Consider the following 14,388-nt stretch of genomic DNA (forward strand, 5'->3'; position numbering starts at 1 on the left):
GAGCTACCCACTCCAGTGTTCTGGCCTGGAGAATTCCATGGACTGTATAGTCCATGGAGTTGCAAAAGCCAGACATGACTGAGCAACTTTCACTTTCAAAAGGAAAAGGCCAAAGGATGAGGGACATGTTCCCAAGTTTCCTGAGCCTGAAGGGGTCCTCCAGGGGCGCCAGGAACTCTCCTGCTCTGACTGGAAACAGAGGACAAAGGAAAGTGGTGTCCAAGCCCCACGGCCAGTGAGCACAGGCAGGACCACCCCAGAGGCCGGGGGAGGAGTGATGATGTCTGCAAGGTGGTCTGGCTGGGCGCAGAGAGGCAGGGAGTGCGGACGAGACTGAGGAGGGATCTGAGAGGAGCTCCGAGATGGCGAGAGCCCTGCGGCTGGATGGGGACAGGGACACACTCCAGTCTGAAGCAGAGGCTGCAGGGCGCGGGGTGTGGGGAGGCACAGGGATAGGGTAGAGATGGGGGCGGGGCCAGAGCGCCACCCTCCCAGAGAGACCACACCTCAGAAAGTCAGTTCACAGACCCTGTCTGTCCTCCTGGCCCACCAGTTCCCACTTTTTGCCAAATCCTCCTGTCTCCACAACAGGCAGGCTAAGGATGCAATGCTGGCTGAAGCCGGGACCAGCAGAGCCAGAGCCTGGGTGAGTCCCAGGAAGAGAAACCTAGCGATGATCAGACTTGAACTTGGTTCGTTCTTTGTTTGCGAACACAACTAGAACGCCAGCTCTAAGGTTAAACACAATGTTTAGTTGTTTAGAAATATGACTTAAGATACCTTAAAAAGTTATAAAAAGCAGACCTGGAACTTGAGACAAAATAGGATGTCCAATTATTAATAAAGGAGTGAATTTAGAGTCTGGCAACATGAGGTCTCCTGGGAATCAAAGCCTGAACATCTCAGGACCACGTGCGCATCTCTGAAGTGGCTCTGTTGGGTTCCCTGGACCGAGGCGTCCAGGACTGGCTCTCCCTGCCCCCAGGTTCCATCCCTGAGACGGCGCGTATGCTGAGCCCAGGGTGATGCTGGCAGACAAAGGACCCAGGCAGTGTTCTGCAGGAGCGACAGGTGGGTCTGGCACAGACAGATCTCCTGGCAGTGAGGACGCAGCTCCTGCCAAAGGAGAGACAGGCAGTAGCTTTGGAGAGACAAGGCAGGGAAGTGCTAAGCCTCGGAGAGGCCAGAGGCCCCTCCCCACCCAGGAGGAAGGACGGCGCCGGCGGCTCGGTGGGGGCGTAGTCACGGCTGCAACAACGAGGCAGGAACAGGAGGGGTGTTCAGAGGACGTGGGGGACCCCAACCTGCCATCTTCACAGTGCCCTCCAGGCCCGCTGGTACCCAGGTACCATTTCTCACATCCGAGCTGGACCAGACTGAGGCTGGAAGGAGAGGAAGATGTTCTTCTCACTAGATCCTGGAACTTCTGCAAAATGAGATCACCCAGGGCCCAGAGGATCAGCCTGTGAGAAGAATCCTTCTCTAGTATTGTGGAGAGGGCCCCTCACCAGGCCTGTTCCCAGCCCATCCCGCTCACGGCCCTTCCTCTAGCTGACTCAGAGCCATACCTTGGAGGTCAGGGAAAGGGCAGGGCTACGGCCTGACCTGTCTTGAGGAATCTGAGTTCCAACCTCAGTTCTGCCCGCGTGTCCAGCCATCTCTGACTGCCTGAAGACACAGGGGAAAGTGTGGGTGCTATGGTGCTTTGGACCAGGGCTGTGTCTGGGGACATGATGTGCTATCATCCCCAGGCAGGGGCTGCTGCTGAATAAGACACAGGACAGGCTCCGCTGAAAGAGTGATCCACCCCAAAATGAAAAGAATGCACATCTGTGAAACCCAAGGTAAGACCAGAAAACCTGTGGTTGTTCAGCCATATTTATTGTTCAGTTGCTCAGCTGCATTTGGCTCTTTGCGACCCCACGGACTGCAGCACGCCAGGCTTCCCTGCCCTTCACTATCTCCCTGAGTTTGCTCAAACTCATGTCCATTGAGTGAGTGACACCATCCAACCATCTCATCCTGTCATCCCCTTCTCCTCCTGCCCTCAATCTTTCCCAACATCAGGGTCTTTTCCCAGCAATATTTAAAAATCAGCTAGTCCCAGGGCTGATTTCACTAAGCCAAATGATTCCCTTTAATTTCAACATTAAATCAAAGCATTCTTTGGCTGGTGTACATTCATCCCTCTTACATGTTCTCACATCCAGAATTTGTAGAGATGTGTTTATTATGCAATCAAGAATCCAATGCCCTTTAAACAGTCTCCTCCTGGTACTTTTACCCGTACTCAGAGACTTCTCTATGACTTCCAACCAGAGCGGTCTCCTCTCCTGGACCCATGGTTGCTACCTCTCCTGAGATGCCCACCTACCAGGCCTATGGATGCCCCAGGCACCATGAGCTCCACTCCCCAGACTGATGGGCACCCAACGGGAGAGACTCCATCGGGCCAACCTGGTGCCTCCCCACTGAGTTCGAGCTGCACACCTCCGCTCAGGAGAGGTGACAAACCCCTCAGTCCAATCATCTCCGAGCCTGCTGGCCTCATGACAACTCGTATTTTGACGAATGCATTTAAAACAGGAGGGATGGAGGAGGTGGCAGGATGGGCGTGCAGCAGGATGCTGGGCTCTGATGCTCAAAAAGGGCTTGGGGAGGGCTTGTCTCTGGAGGAACGCTCTCTGATTGGGGGGCTCTTGGGGTCTGCCCCTTTGGGTCCAGGAAAGAAATTTAAATGAGCAAAGGTGGAGAAACCAACACAATATTGTAAAGGAATTATCCTCCAATTAAAAGTAAATAAACTCTTTTAAAAAGAAAGGAATCAGACCTAACACCACACACAAAGATAAACTCAAAATGGATTAAAGACATAAATGTAAGACCAGAAACTATAGAACTCTTAGAGGAAAACATAGGCAGAACACTCGATGACATAAATCAAAGCAAGATCCTCTATGACCCACCTCCTAGAGTAATGGAAATAAAAACAAAAGTAAACAAGTGGGACCTGATTAAACTTAAAAGCTTTTGCACAGCAAAGGAAACTATAAGCAAGGTGAAGAGACAGCCCTCAGAATGGGAGAAAATAATAGCAAATGAAACAACTGACAAAGGATTCATTTCCAGAATATACAAGCAGCTCATACAACTCAATACCAAGAAAAACAAACAATCCGATCAAAAAGTGGGATAAAGACCTAAACAGACATTTCTCCTAAGAAGACATAGAGATGGCTAACACACACATGAAAAGATGCTCATCATCACTCATTATTAGAAAAATGCAAATCAAAACTACAATGAGATATCACCTCATACCGGTCAAAATGGCCATCATCAAAAAGTCTACAAACAATACATACTGGAGATGGTGTGGAGAAACGGGAACCCTCCTGCATTGTTGGTGGAAATGTAAATTGACATATCCACTGTGGATGATGGTATGGAGGTTCCTTAAAAAACTAGGAATAAAACTACCACATGACCCAGCAATCCCACTCTTAGTTATACACCCTGAGGAAACCAAAATTGAAAAAGACACACGTATCCCATTGTTCATTGCAGCACTATTTACAACAGCTTGAACATGGAAGCAACCTAGATGTCCATCGACAGATGAATGAATAAAGAAGTTGTGACACATTATACACAATGGAATATTACTCAGCCATAAAAAGGAATGCATTTGAGTCAGTTATAATGAGGTGGATTAACCCAAAGCCTATTATATATACAGAGTGAAGTAGGTCAGAAAGAGAAAGATAAATATCATATACTAACGCATATATACAGATCTAGAAAGATGGTACCAAAGAACTTATTTGCAGGGCAGCAATGGAGAAACAGACATAGAGAATAGACTTGTGGACATGGGGAGGGGGAGGAGAGGGTGAGATGTATGGAAAGAGTAACATGGAAACTTACATTACCATATGTGAAACCGATAGCCAATGGGAATTTGCTGTGAGGCTCAGGAAACTCAAACAGGGGCTCTGTGTCAACCTAGACAGGTGGGATGGGGAGGGAGATGGGAGGGAAGTTCAAAAGGGCAGGGATATATGTATACCTGTGACTGATCCATGTTGAGGTTTGACAGAAAAGAACAAAATTCTGTAAAGCAATTATTCTTCAATAAAAAAATAAATTAATTTTTAAAAAAAAGAATCAGAGCAGCAAGAACTGTGTGTCCATGGAAACCACCCAAGAAGAGGCAGTGTCATCCAGGAAGTGAGGCAGAGGGAAGACCTGGACCCGGTCCCGCCCCCAGGCTCAGACATGACGTGATGGCTCTGAGGTTCTGGGGGGCACCGTCTTCCCCGAGCTGTCTCCCGAAGCCCGCACACCCGGAGGAGAGGAGCAGCACCACACGGGTGACCCCAGGTTGCGAAGCCCAGCATCCCATTTTACGATGGACCCTGGATTCTTTTTCTCAATATCATGGAAACAAATACACTCGGTTTGTCACAAGAAAATACCAACTTCACAAACCATTTTTGGAATCTATTAAGTTCAAGGTTCCAGTCAATAACCCACAAACTATCTCTCCTAACAAAACTGTACTGCTCACACTTACTGGCAATCTGTTCTCAACCCTGTTACGCGTCGAAAGTGGAAGCGCTAGCTGCCCAGCTGTGTCTCGCTCTCTGTGACCCCGCGGACCGCAGCCCACCAGGCTCCTCTGTGCATGGAACTCTCCAGGCAAGGATACTGGAGTAGGCTGCCACTGCCTTCTCCAGGGGATCTTCCCAACCCAGGGGCTGAACCCAGGTCTCCCGCATTGCAGACAGATTCTTTACTGTCTGAGCGACACATTACCTGTTATCAGACCTAAACCTCAGCGGCCGCTGAGAGCACAGACCAGAGCGGGAAGAGGACGCCCCTCCCAGGGGCCTTCTCAACTGCCACTCCCAGCGACATCAGGAAATCTCTTGAAAGGCAAGCAGCCAAACTCGGACATACATCACCCAACAATCAGGCAAGGGCTGTAAAACTTTATGTGGGCATTCATAAAGGTGAGGGAGCGTGAAATATTATTTTTCTTTTGATGATCCTTATTAAAGGTGAGCAGAGCACATTCTGAGAGCAGTTTCCAGCAGGCTATCTGATGAGGGATTGACCTGAAGTGAGAGTGAGCGTGGCAGGCAAGCGGTCCCCCAACTCTGAGCCACGGGAAAACAGCGGTCCACTTCCCACCTCAGCATCTCAATCCAAGCATTCATTGTTATTTCCTCCATAAAATAAAAATATTTCGACCTAATACATTACAAATTTAACAAATCTCCGCTAGGGAATTCCAACTTTAAAAGCACTGAATAAATGAAAAGAGATTTATCAAAATACATGGATAAATTACTCTAGGTCAAAAGGGACAGATTAAACAATACATTTAAAAGAAATGACAGGCAGACCTTAGAGACACTGCATGTTTGGTTTAGGCCACTACAATCCAGCAAATACCACAATTACAGGGGTTACATGATTTGGGGGGCTTCTCAGTGCATATAAAATTATGCTATACTGTAGTCTATTAAGTGTACAACAGCATTGTCTAAAAATGTACATGTGATGTGAAGTCGTTCAGTTGTATCTGACTCTTTGCGACCCCACGGACTGTAGCCTGCTAGGCTCCTTCATCCATGGGATTTTCCAGGCAAAAATACTGGAGTGGGTCACCATTTCCTTCTCCAGGGGACCTTCCCGACCCAGGGATCAAACCTGAGTCTTCCACACTGCAGGCAGGCTTTACTGTCTGAGCCACTAGGGAAGCCCAAAAATGTACATATCTTGAATTTTAAAAAAGATTGTTGCTAAAAAAAAAAAAAAATGCTATCATCTGAGCCTTCAGTGATTCATAATCTTGCTGCTAGTGGAGGGTCTGAAATACTTCAAGAATTACCAAAATGTGACACAGAGACAGAAAGTGAGCAAATGCTGTTGGGAAAATGGTACGAACTGACTTATTCGGTGCAGGGCGGCCACAAACCTTCAACTTGAAAAAAACACTGCATCTGTGAAGTGCAGTCAAGTAAAACACAATAAAATGTGGCATGCCTTATAAACGTTGAAAACAACTTGGCAACACTGAATTTTTTTAAGTTATGCAACACTGAATTTTTTTAAGTTATATGAATACCTAAAAACACTCATACAACTTGATTACAAAATCATTAATAGTCCAAAGAGTAAATGGGAAAAAAGACAACTAACCCAGGAAGAAATCTAAGGTATCAAAGCACAAAGTCTCTAGTTTATTAGCTGAACTAGGAAGCAACCACAAGGACCCTCTTTCACCACCCTGAATCCATGGGGTCTTTCTCCAAGTGCAGCACAGGTTACTGACCCGCTCTGGGAGAGGGCTGTGTTAGGACAATCTTTCCATGTGGCTCTGTGCATCAGTGAGGATGTTTTTGGTCCTGCTTCATCTTGACTCTGCAGTGCTATTTCGAACCTTCCCAGGGTCACCACAAAGAGAGTGGGTGTCCTTGGGGGCAGAAGACCTCGTGGGGAAATGCTGAGCTCCGTGGGGCTGAGAGTGGGCGCCCCCTGGCGGTGGTGTTTCACACACGCCCTTCCCGTCTCAGCCCCCGTCTCCCCTCCCAGGCCGTCTGGGACCATGCCAACCCTCGGGCCCCTCCGGCTATAACCGGTCCCGCTACAAATTCACAGCAGACGTCTAAATGAAAGGACGGCACGCACCTGTTTTTGATGTGCTGTGGGGAACCCAGGCATCGGAAGCTGCCGTGGACCATGATGGCAAGCCTTGTGCACACAGCCTCGCACTCCTCCATGCTGCGGGAGACAGGACCAGGGGTGAGCCGCAGCCCCAGACTCAGGGCTCGAATCAACAGTGGGATGGGCAAGCAAAGAGACACACCATTACTGAAAATCAGCTGACTTTCCATACAGGAACCTCACAGAACTCAAAACAGCACACTGGAAATGGATAAGACTCCACTTACATGGCCAGCTGCACAATTAACCAAAATATTAGTAGTCTTTCCATATAGTAGGAAGAACAGTTACTGAATATATAGGAGAAAACCTTTTAGCAACAGCACAAAAATGCAAAATAGATCAGAAAGACCTTCATAAACATGGAAATCTTATGAAAAGAAAGAAGATTTACTGATGGAAAATTAAACTTTGAATCAGTGGGAAGATATATCAGAAAGAGAGAAAATAACAAATACAGTTTAAATGAAAAACTGTTTAAAAATCATTATAATATAAATAATATAATGCAAGTATAAAATGTAACAAGTATAAAATAAATTTTGTATAAACTATAAACAAAAGTCATACTTTAATACAGTATGTTATATATAACAAATAACACTGTAATTTGTAACTATAACTTAGCTTGTAATATAATCTAATATTATGTTGATATGAAGTATGTTATCAAGATTTAAAATTTACAATTATATCATTATAAATATATAAAAGTATAATATAAATTTTAAGAAGAATTTAGTATAATACTGATCAAAAGTTTATCACTCCCCACAAGAAAAACTGAAAACAATTTTTAAAATATACTTTAAAATTATTTAGAGAGAGGTAGAAAAAGGTCAAACGAGAAGTAAAATAAGACTCATTCCAGAAAATATTAACATTTTCTTAAATAATTAAAAAGAGACAGTATGCTAAGGAATTACAAGGAAGATCTTTGTAACAAAATATGACAGTGCAGATGAGACATTAGTATTTTACATACAGACCAGAGAATGGAACGCAATTCCAAGCATAAGAGCAATGGAATAAACTGTGAAGGAAAAGTTTTACATACTTGACAATGAAAAGCTACGAATTTCTAGTAAGTATGTCAAAGTAACATTTAAAAAACTGCAACAAACACAAAGGGTGGTATTTGAGGTACTTATAAAAAAACTCATGTGTGTGTGTGTGCTAACTTGCTTCAGTTGTGTCTGACTCTTTGTGACCCCATGGACTGTAGCCCGCCAGGCTCCTCTGTCCATGGGATCCTCCAGGCAAGAAAATTGGAGTGGAATGCCAGACTCTCCTCCAGGGCATCTTCCTGACGGCAGGAAAGGAGTCACAGGGATCGAACCCGTGACTCATGTCTCCTGCATTTGCAGTCAAGTTCATTACCATTAGTGCCACCTCAGAAGCCCAAAGAACTCACATATACTGCTGTAAAAATAAACAAAAACTCAAGAGAGGAAAAAGGGTAAATAATATATAGACTTTTCAAAAAAATCATTCATGGGTAATAAACATACCAATAAATTACAAACTAAACCATCAGATAAGTGATCTTAAAACTATTTTCTAGCCTGACAGGCATTTGTCACATATACCTGTGTGTGTTACAGACAAAAATTCTTTTCCCCTCCATCTCCTGTGTGAATAAAAAAAATAAATTCTCAGATCCAAAAAAATACCCCCAAAGTTAGACACTCTCTCAATAATTTTAAACAGGTCAGTGTACATATGACTGTTGGGAATAAAACATTGGCATACCTTGGTGAAAAACAATTTGCAAAAAATTCCTTTCCTAGGGACTCACCTTAGGAAACACAGAAAATATGAATGCATGGGACAACTTATCTATAACTGTAAAAAATCTAGAAACAGGTTCCACAGTAGAATAATACAGAAACATAAATGAGGGTACATCCATATGTGTGTCAGCCATTGAAATGAGGGTTTCCAAAGTCAGTTCATTGGATATGGAAAAGGTAATGACTTAGCAATGGTAAAATGACAATGCATGTTAGGAAAAGTGCACATATATGTTAAAAAAAAAGAAAAAGCACAAAAAAATGTATGACTATCAAATACCTGAAAAGTGAATTAAAGGTGGAATTTCTTTCCTTCTTTTACCATGTTGTATTATACAAATTCTAAAGAAAGTATGGTAGTCTTCCTGTTGGGGAATGAACATAAAACAGTGTGTGCGTTGGGTCAGTGTATATTCTTATCAAGATTATACCGGTCAGCCTTCCATGCAACCAGAGGTGGACATGTGACCAAACAGGTCAGTGTGAAGGACAATTTCTGAGTCACACTGAAGTAGGCAAGCCACTTGCCCTGGGTTTTGATCTTTCCACTTCCCATAAGCTGGGATATGGACACAGCTACTGAGTCAACTCAACACTGAAGATGATGAGTGAGGGACTTGGTGGAAAGAATCTGAGTCCTTGGATGACCGTTGGCTCTGACACAGCCCCCCAGTGTGAACTGTGAATGCAGGAGAGAAATGTTTGTCTGGTCTGGGTCACTGTCATTGGGGGTGTTTGTTACAGTAGCTTAACATGAAGTCTCAGGGCTCTTCACATCCCAAGTATGCTTTATATATTTTCCTATGCAGATGTTGTCTTTCTCTATGTTTCCTAATTAATTTCAGTTTAAAATAACCATATCATTTTTTAATATGAGTGCATAGTAGGTCTCTAATTAAAGTGATAGAATATCTAGTCACTTCTATATGACCTTCCTAAACACAGGACCCCAACAACAATTGATATTAATTCAGGCCACAGAACAATGACTCACAATTTCCAACTGCCTGAGTATCTGCTATCGAACAACTATGCTCTGGAAACTTGGGATTCTATAGAGTCTTGACCCAGAGGCAGAGATTTGAGATGCTGATGGTCTTCAGCATCAGGAACGATACATAAAGTCAAGGTTCTACACAATGAAAGGAGTCTCTGACCATTTATTCAAAAATAAACACTATGCTGTTTATTTTTGGTGATGAAGCAGATAGGGACGGGACTGGGTCAGGTGACTCAGAGCTTTAAGTGTTTATACAGTAAACCCCCTACAGACAAACCTTCAAGTCAAAAACTTTCAGAGACATGAACATGTGTTCACACGTCCAATTACGTAAGTTAGTTCCCGTGTCTGGCATGCACTGTCACACGCGTGCATCCTCTGTGCACGATTGTGCTCTTGTGCAGCATACAGTATGGGATATAGTGCGGCAGGGCAGTATGTTTATCTCAAGCCCCGGGTGTCCGGGGACAAGTGTGAACGCAGCGGCGGTGTAGCTGGTATTGCTGTACTTTTCAAGGCACTGTAAGATTGAAACTGCTTTATGTTTGTGATTTTTATTTATTACTCGTGCAGACAGTTATATAAACTTACATAGGATAGTACTAGAGACCTGATTGTGTTAGTTGGGCACCTAGGCTAACTTTTCGGACTCATAAACAAATTGAACTTGCAAACGTGTTCTCAGAATGGAACGCGTTTGTATACAGGGGACGGCCTATGGTGAACTTCTCAGATCAGCGTCTGATGAGTGAGGAGGAAGCAGGCCTGGCCCTCTTGGGCTGATTTTAATTCCTCATAGACAGTAAATTAGGACGCAGCACTCCTACTTTTGTGTCCCACCCCTGCTCTCCACCATAGGCCCCCTAGGATACGGACTTGGGGAGGGGGGAGATGGACTCCTAATCAAAAGGAAGCTCTAGTTCAGAGACTTCCTAGAATCGGGGGATCAACCCAAGGCTGCCCTGTTCTCCACTGTCAGTCACTTAGACCTTCGTGTTGTATGGCTACAGACAGATTTTTGGAAATAAGGATACATCATTAATGTGAGACCAAATGAACAGGAGGATATAAAAAAGAAATTACAGTGATATGTGGTCTTTCTGAGAGCTGTCTGCAATAATTACATGTTACATGAGAATTATAAAGACCTTTTAACGTGACACCTGAGTTCCCAGTCTTAGAGCTTAGGGGCCCTAAGTACTGGCAGAATGACAACAGAAATCAGAGTTCCCAGGACTGGCACAGAAAGATGGCCACTGGAAGCAAGAATGTATTATGATAAAGTAAGGGATTTGCCGAATTTAACTCATCTCGATGTAACATTTTATTTTCTGAATAGAAACAGAAAAAAGACAAAAAAAAAAAAAATAACATAGTCAGGACTTTCAGCTAACGGCCATACTGCCAAGGGCAATCATGTTCAAAAGACAATTAAGAAACCGGACAAAGTGAACAAAAATGATACGTTTCAGAATTCTGGAAATTGACCAAAAGCATAGGACAATATGAGGAAGAGTTACAGCTGACAAACTGCTGAACCAGGGTAAGAAGGGGGGTGGGCTGTGGCATCCTGGCTCACAACAGGCAGCTCCTAGCAGGGGCCAGGCCACGAGCGTCGGCAGCGTCTCTGCCCCGTGGAAGGATGCACGCCCTGTGCACGGCGGGGCAGAGCCCACACCTGTCAACACCGTCCACACTGCAGACTCCACAAGCAGAAAGGGCCAGCAGCTCAGCATCTGGCCTGTGGCTGGGTCACGCGCGGAGCCCGTGAGGCTGCATGTACAGCACTGGAGGGTGGAGAAGCCCAAGCCAGCCACACACGCCACGTGAGCCCAGAGGCCCCCCGCCCGCCATCCGCGTGCACCCTACACAGACCAGAGGGACCAGGAAAGACAAAAGCAAGCCGGCTAGAAAATGCCCTGAGCTGGGAAAGCCCCGCCTTGCCCACACTCGGATGACAGCAGAGACTGAATCCTTGTAGGCCTGCTGCTGCTGCTGCTAAGTCGAGTCAGTCGTGTCCGACTCTGTGCGACCCCACAGACGGCAGCCCAGCAGTCTCCTCCATCCCTGGGATTCTCCAGGCAAGAACACTGGAGTGGGTTGCCATTTCCTTCTCCAAAGTCCAACAAAGGCTCTAACTGGCAACTCTCCTGGACAAAAGTAGCGTGGCTCCAAAAACACCCAGGCTTCAAAAAATGAAAACAAAGTTGAAAAAAAACAACTAGACAGAAGCATCAGGAGCTGCTCACTGCAGGAGAAAGAGTTTTCATAGATTCATCCTCCAGAAGCATGAACAAAACCCAGGTGGAACACACAGAGATCTACATCCCGACACATCAAAGTCAAGGTGTTGAAAGGCACCGGGAAATCTTGAGAGAGTCAGACAAAGTGACTCAGAACATCCAGGGAGCATCGGCTTTGTTAGCGGCTGGCTTCTTATAAGAAGCAACGCAGGTGAACAGACAGCGAGGAGAGATGTTCATTACGAAAATGTAAGTTAAAACCACACATCACCAGGACGGTTACAAACAGGAAGACGAGCAGCGTTGATGGCAGCGTGGGGATCCTGGAAAGTCCCGTCATTGTTCTTGGGATTAAAAAATGATTGACGCTTCGGAGAACAGCTCTGCAGCTTTCTAAAGTGCTGAACACAAGTTACCGTACAACCCAGAAAAAGACCGCTAAGAGAACTAGAAACGTGGGTCTAGACAAAGGCGTGTGTGCGGCTGTTGCCAGCACCCTGCACTGAACGGCTGAGCGTGGGGACCCAAAGGGCCCGGATGGGGGAGTGGGCCGCACACGCGGTCCGGCTGCCCCGAGGACACCACTCACTGCTGGGTTCCGAGTGCTGACTCTCACACAGAGTCACACACAAACGATCACGGGTCACATGACTCCACGTGGATGGAGATCCAGGAAGGGCATGCTGATGGAGACAGACAGACCGGAGTGGACGGGGGCTAAGTGAGAACGCTCCAAAGTGATGGAGACGCCCTGAACTGGGTCTGGATGACGAGGCACGGGACTGCAGTGATGAAAATCACACAGGAAGGTGCACTTAAAGTGGAGAAGTCACATGGCACATAAATCATACCTCAAAGAAACTTTTTTTAAAGGGCAGTGGTGAGTCTGACAGTAAGGGCTTCCCTGCTGGCTCAGCAGTAAAGAATCCACCTGCCAATGCAAGAGAGGCAGGAGACCGGGGTTCAATCCCTAGGATGGGAAGAGGCCCTGGGGGAGGAGGTGGCAACCCACTCCACTATTCTTGCCTGGAGGATCCCATGGACAGAGGAGCCTGGTGGGTCCACAGGGTCACAAAGAGTCGGCATGATTGGGCTACGGAGCCTGAGGTCTGACAGTAAAAAATTCAGGAAGGTCGGGCAGCAAGCAAAGCATCACGAGTGCCGCTGTGCTGTTTAGTTGCTCAGCCGTGTCTGACTCTGCAACACTGTGGGCTGTAGCATGCCTCTGTCTACGGGATGCTAGAGGGAAGGATGCTGGAGTGGGCTGCCGTTTCCTTCTCGAGGGGACCTTCCTGAGCCAGGGATTGAATGCAGGTCTCCTGCCTGGCAGGTAGATTCTTTACCACTGAGCCACCCGGGAAGCCCATCACTGAGTGAGTGTAAGTTAAAACAAACAAAAAGGGGAAGCAGTGGTGTGAACAGCATCCTTCCTGATGAGGCTTGACTCCGCCTGGACCCGAGGGCGGCCCCAGCACTCCCAGGGGAATTAGTTCTATTAACAGCATTCCCTCCGGGGTCTGCGCACCTGGATTGACAGGTGTTACTTTTCCAGGAACTGACACTGCCGCAGTCATGGCAACATCTCCCAGGACCCCCTCGGAGACCTCCCATCCTGAGTGATAGGCTGGCTTTGTGTTTCACTTCTAGCAACAAGGAGCAAGCCACTCACTCCAGCTCAGACTTATCCATTCAGGAAATCTGGGGGACACTCCTCAGGGCCCCTCCTCCCTCACAGGTCTGGTTAGGAATCCCCAGCCTGCAAGATCCCGGCTGGTCTTGACCTGGGCCTGTGCCCACAGTGAGGGCCCTCCGCCCCCAGGGGCAGAGCTGGCTGGTTTGTCAGCCACTATCAAGCAGAGGGTCCCCAGGGCCATGCTTCTCTCCGGGGCCCACAGGTCTCTGTTGGAGCCTTCAGCATCCCTGGGGTGAGTCAGGCTCAGGGAACCAGATGACTTTACTGATGCTGGTTGCTTCTCTCTGACCCATGAGTCTCCTGTCTTCTGGAAGCATACAGGAAGCCCATACGTGAATCTGTAAGCTTGCAAGTAAGGAAGAATCCCAGACCCTTCACCATGGCTAACATTTTGCTCCTGGCACATTTGACTTACAAGTCAGAAGCAAGCACGTCTAAACTCTAAAGCCACTCTCTACTGCAGGACATACACCGCTGTGTATAAAACAGACCACCAATAAGGCCCTACTGTAGAGCGCCCAGAACCCTCCTCAGCACTCTGCAAAGACCAGTAAGGGAAAAGAATCTGAAAAGGAGGGCATATACGTATGTAGAACTGATTCATTTTGCTGTACAAGAGAAACTAACACATCGTAAATCAACTCTACTCCAATAAAAATTGAAAAAAAAAAAATTTAAAAAGAATGCTTATGAGCCAAACCACTGTGCTCACTCTCCCTCGGTGAGTTCAGGAAACCAAAGAACTGCATCACTCTGTGGCCCAGAAGAGTGCAGCATAAAGCTGAAAAGAAGCCAACGATGTGAAAACCTCACCACAAGACTAATTCTGTGAGGAAGAAAACATGAGACCCTGTTTGGAAACGTGCTGAGTTTTCATTTCAGTTAACTTTCATGCTGGAATAAAGGGGCTGAAACTGGTCGCAG

General features: G+C 46.4%; 1 protein-coding gene across 1 annotated transcript in view; it reads right to left on the reverse strand.

Moving 5' to 3' along the window:
- Positions 1-14,388, reverse strand: part of ABCA13 (ATP binding cassette subfamily A member 13) — a 374,898-nt gene that overhangs the window by 18,500 nt on the left and 342,010 nt on the right. The window contains exon 59 of the mRNA XM_061166289.1: positions 6,700-6,792. Coding sequence (XP_061022272.1) covers positions 6,700-6,792 — 93 coding nt within the window. The remainder of the gene's footprint in view (positions 1-6,699; positions 6,793-14,388) is intronic.

This window comes from Dama dama, chromosome 18 (assembly GCF_033118175.1).
Source record: "Dama dama isolate Ldn47 chromosome 18, ASM3311817v1, whole genome shotgun sequence".
NCBI classification, from domain to species: domain Eukaryota; kingdom Metazoa; phylum Chordata; class Mammalia; order Artiodactyla; family Cervidae; genus Dama; species Dama dama.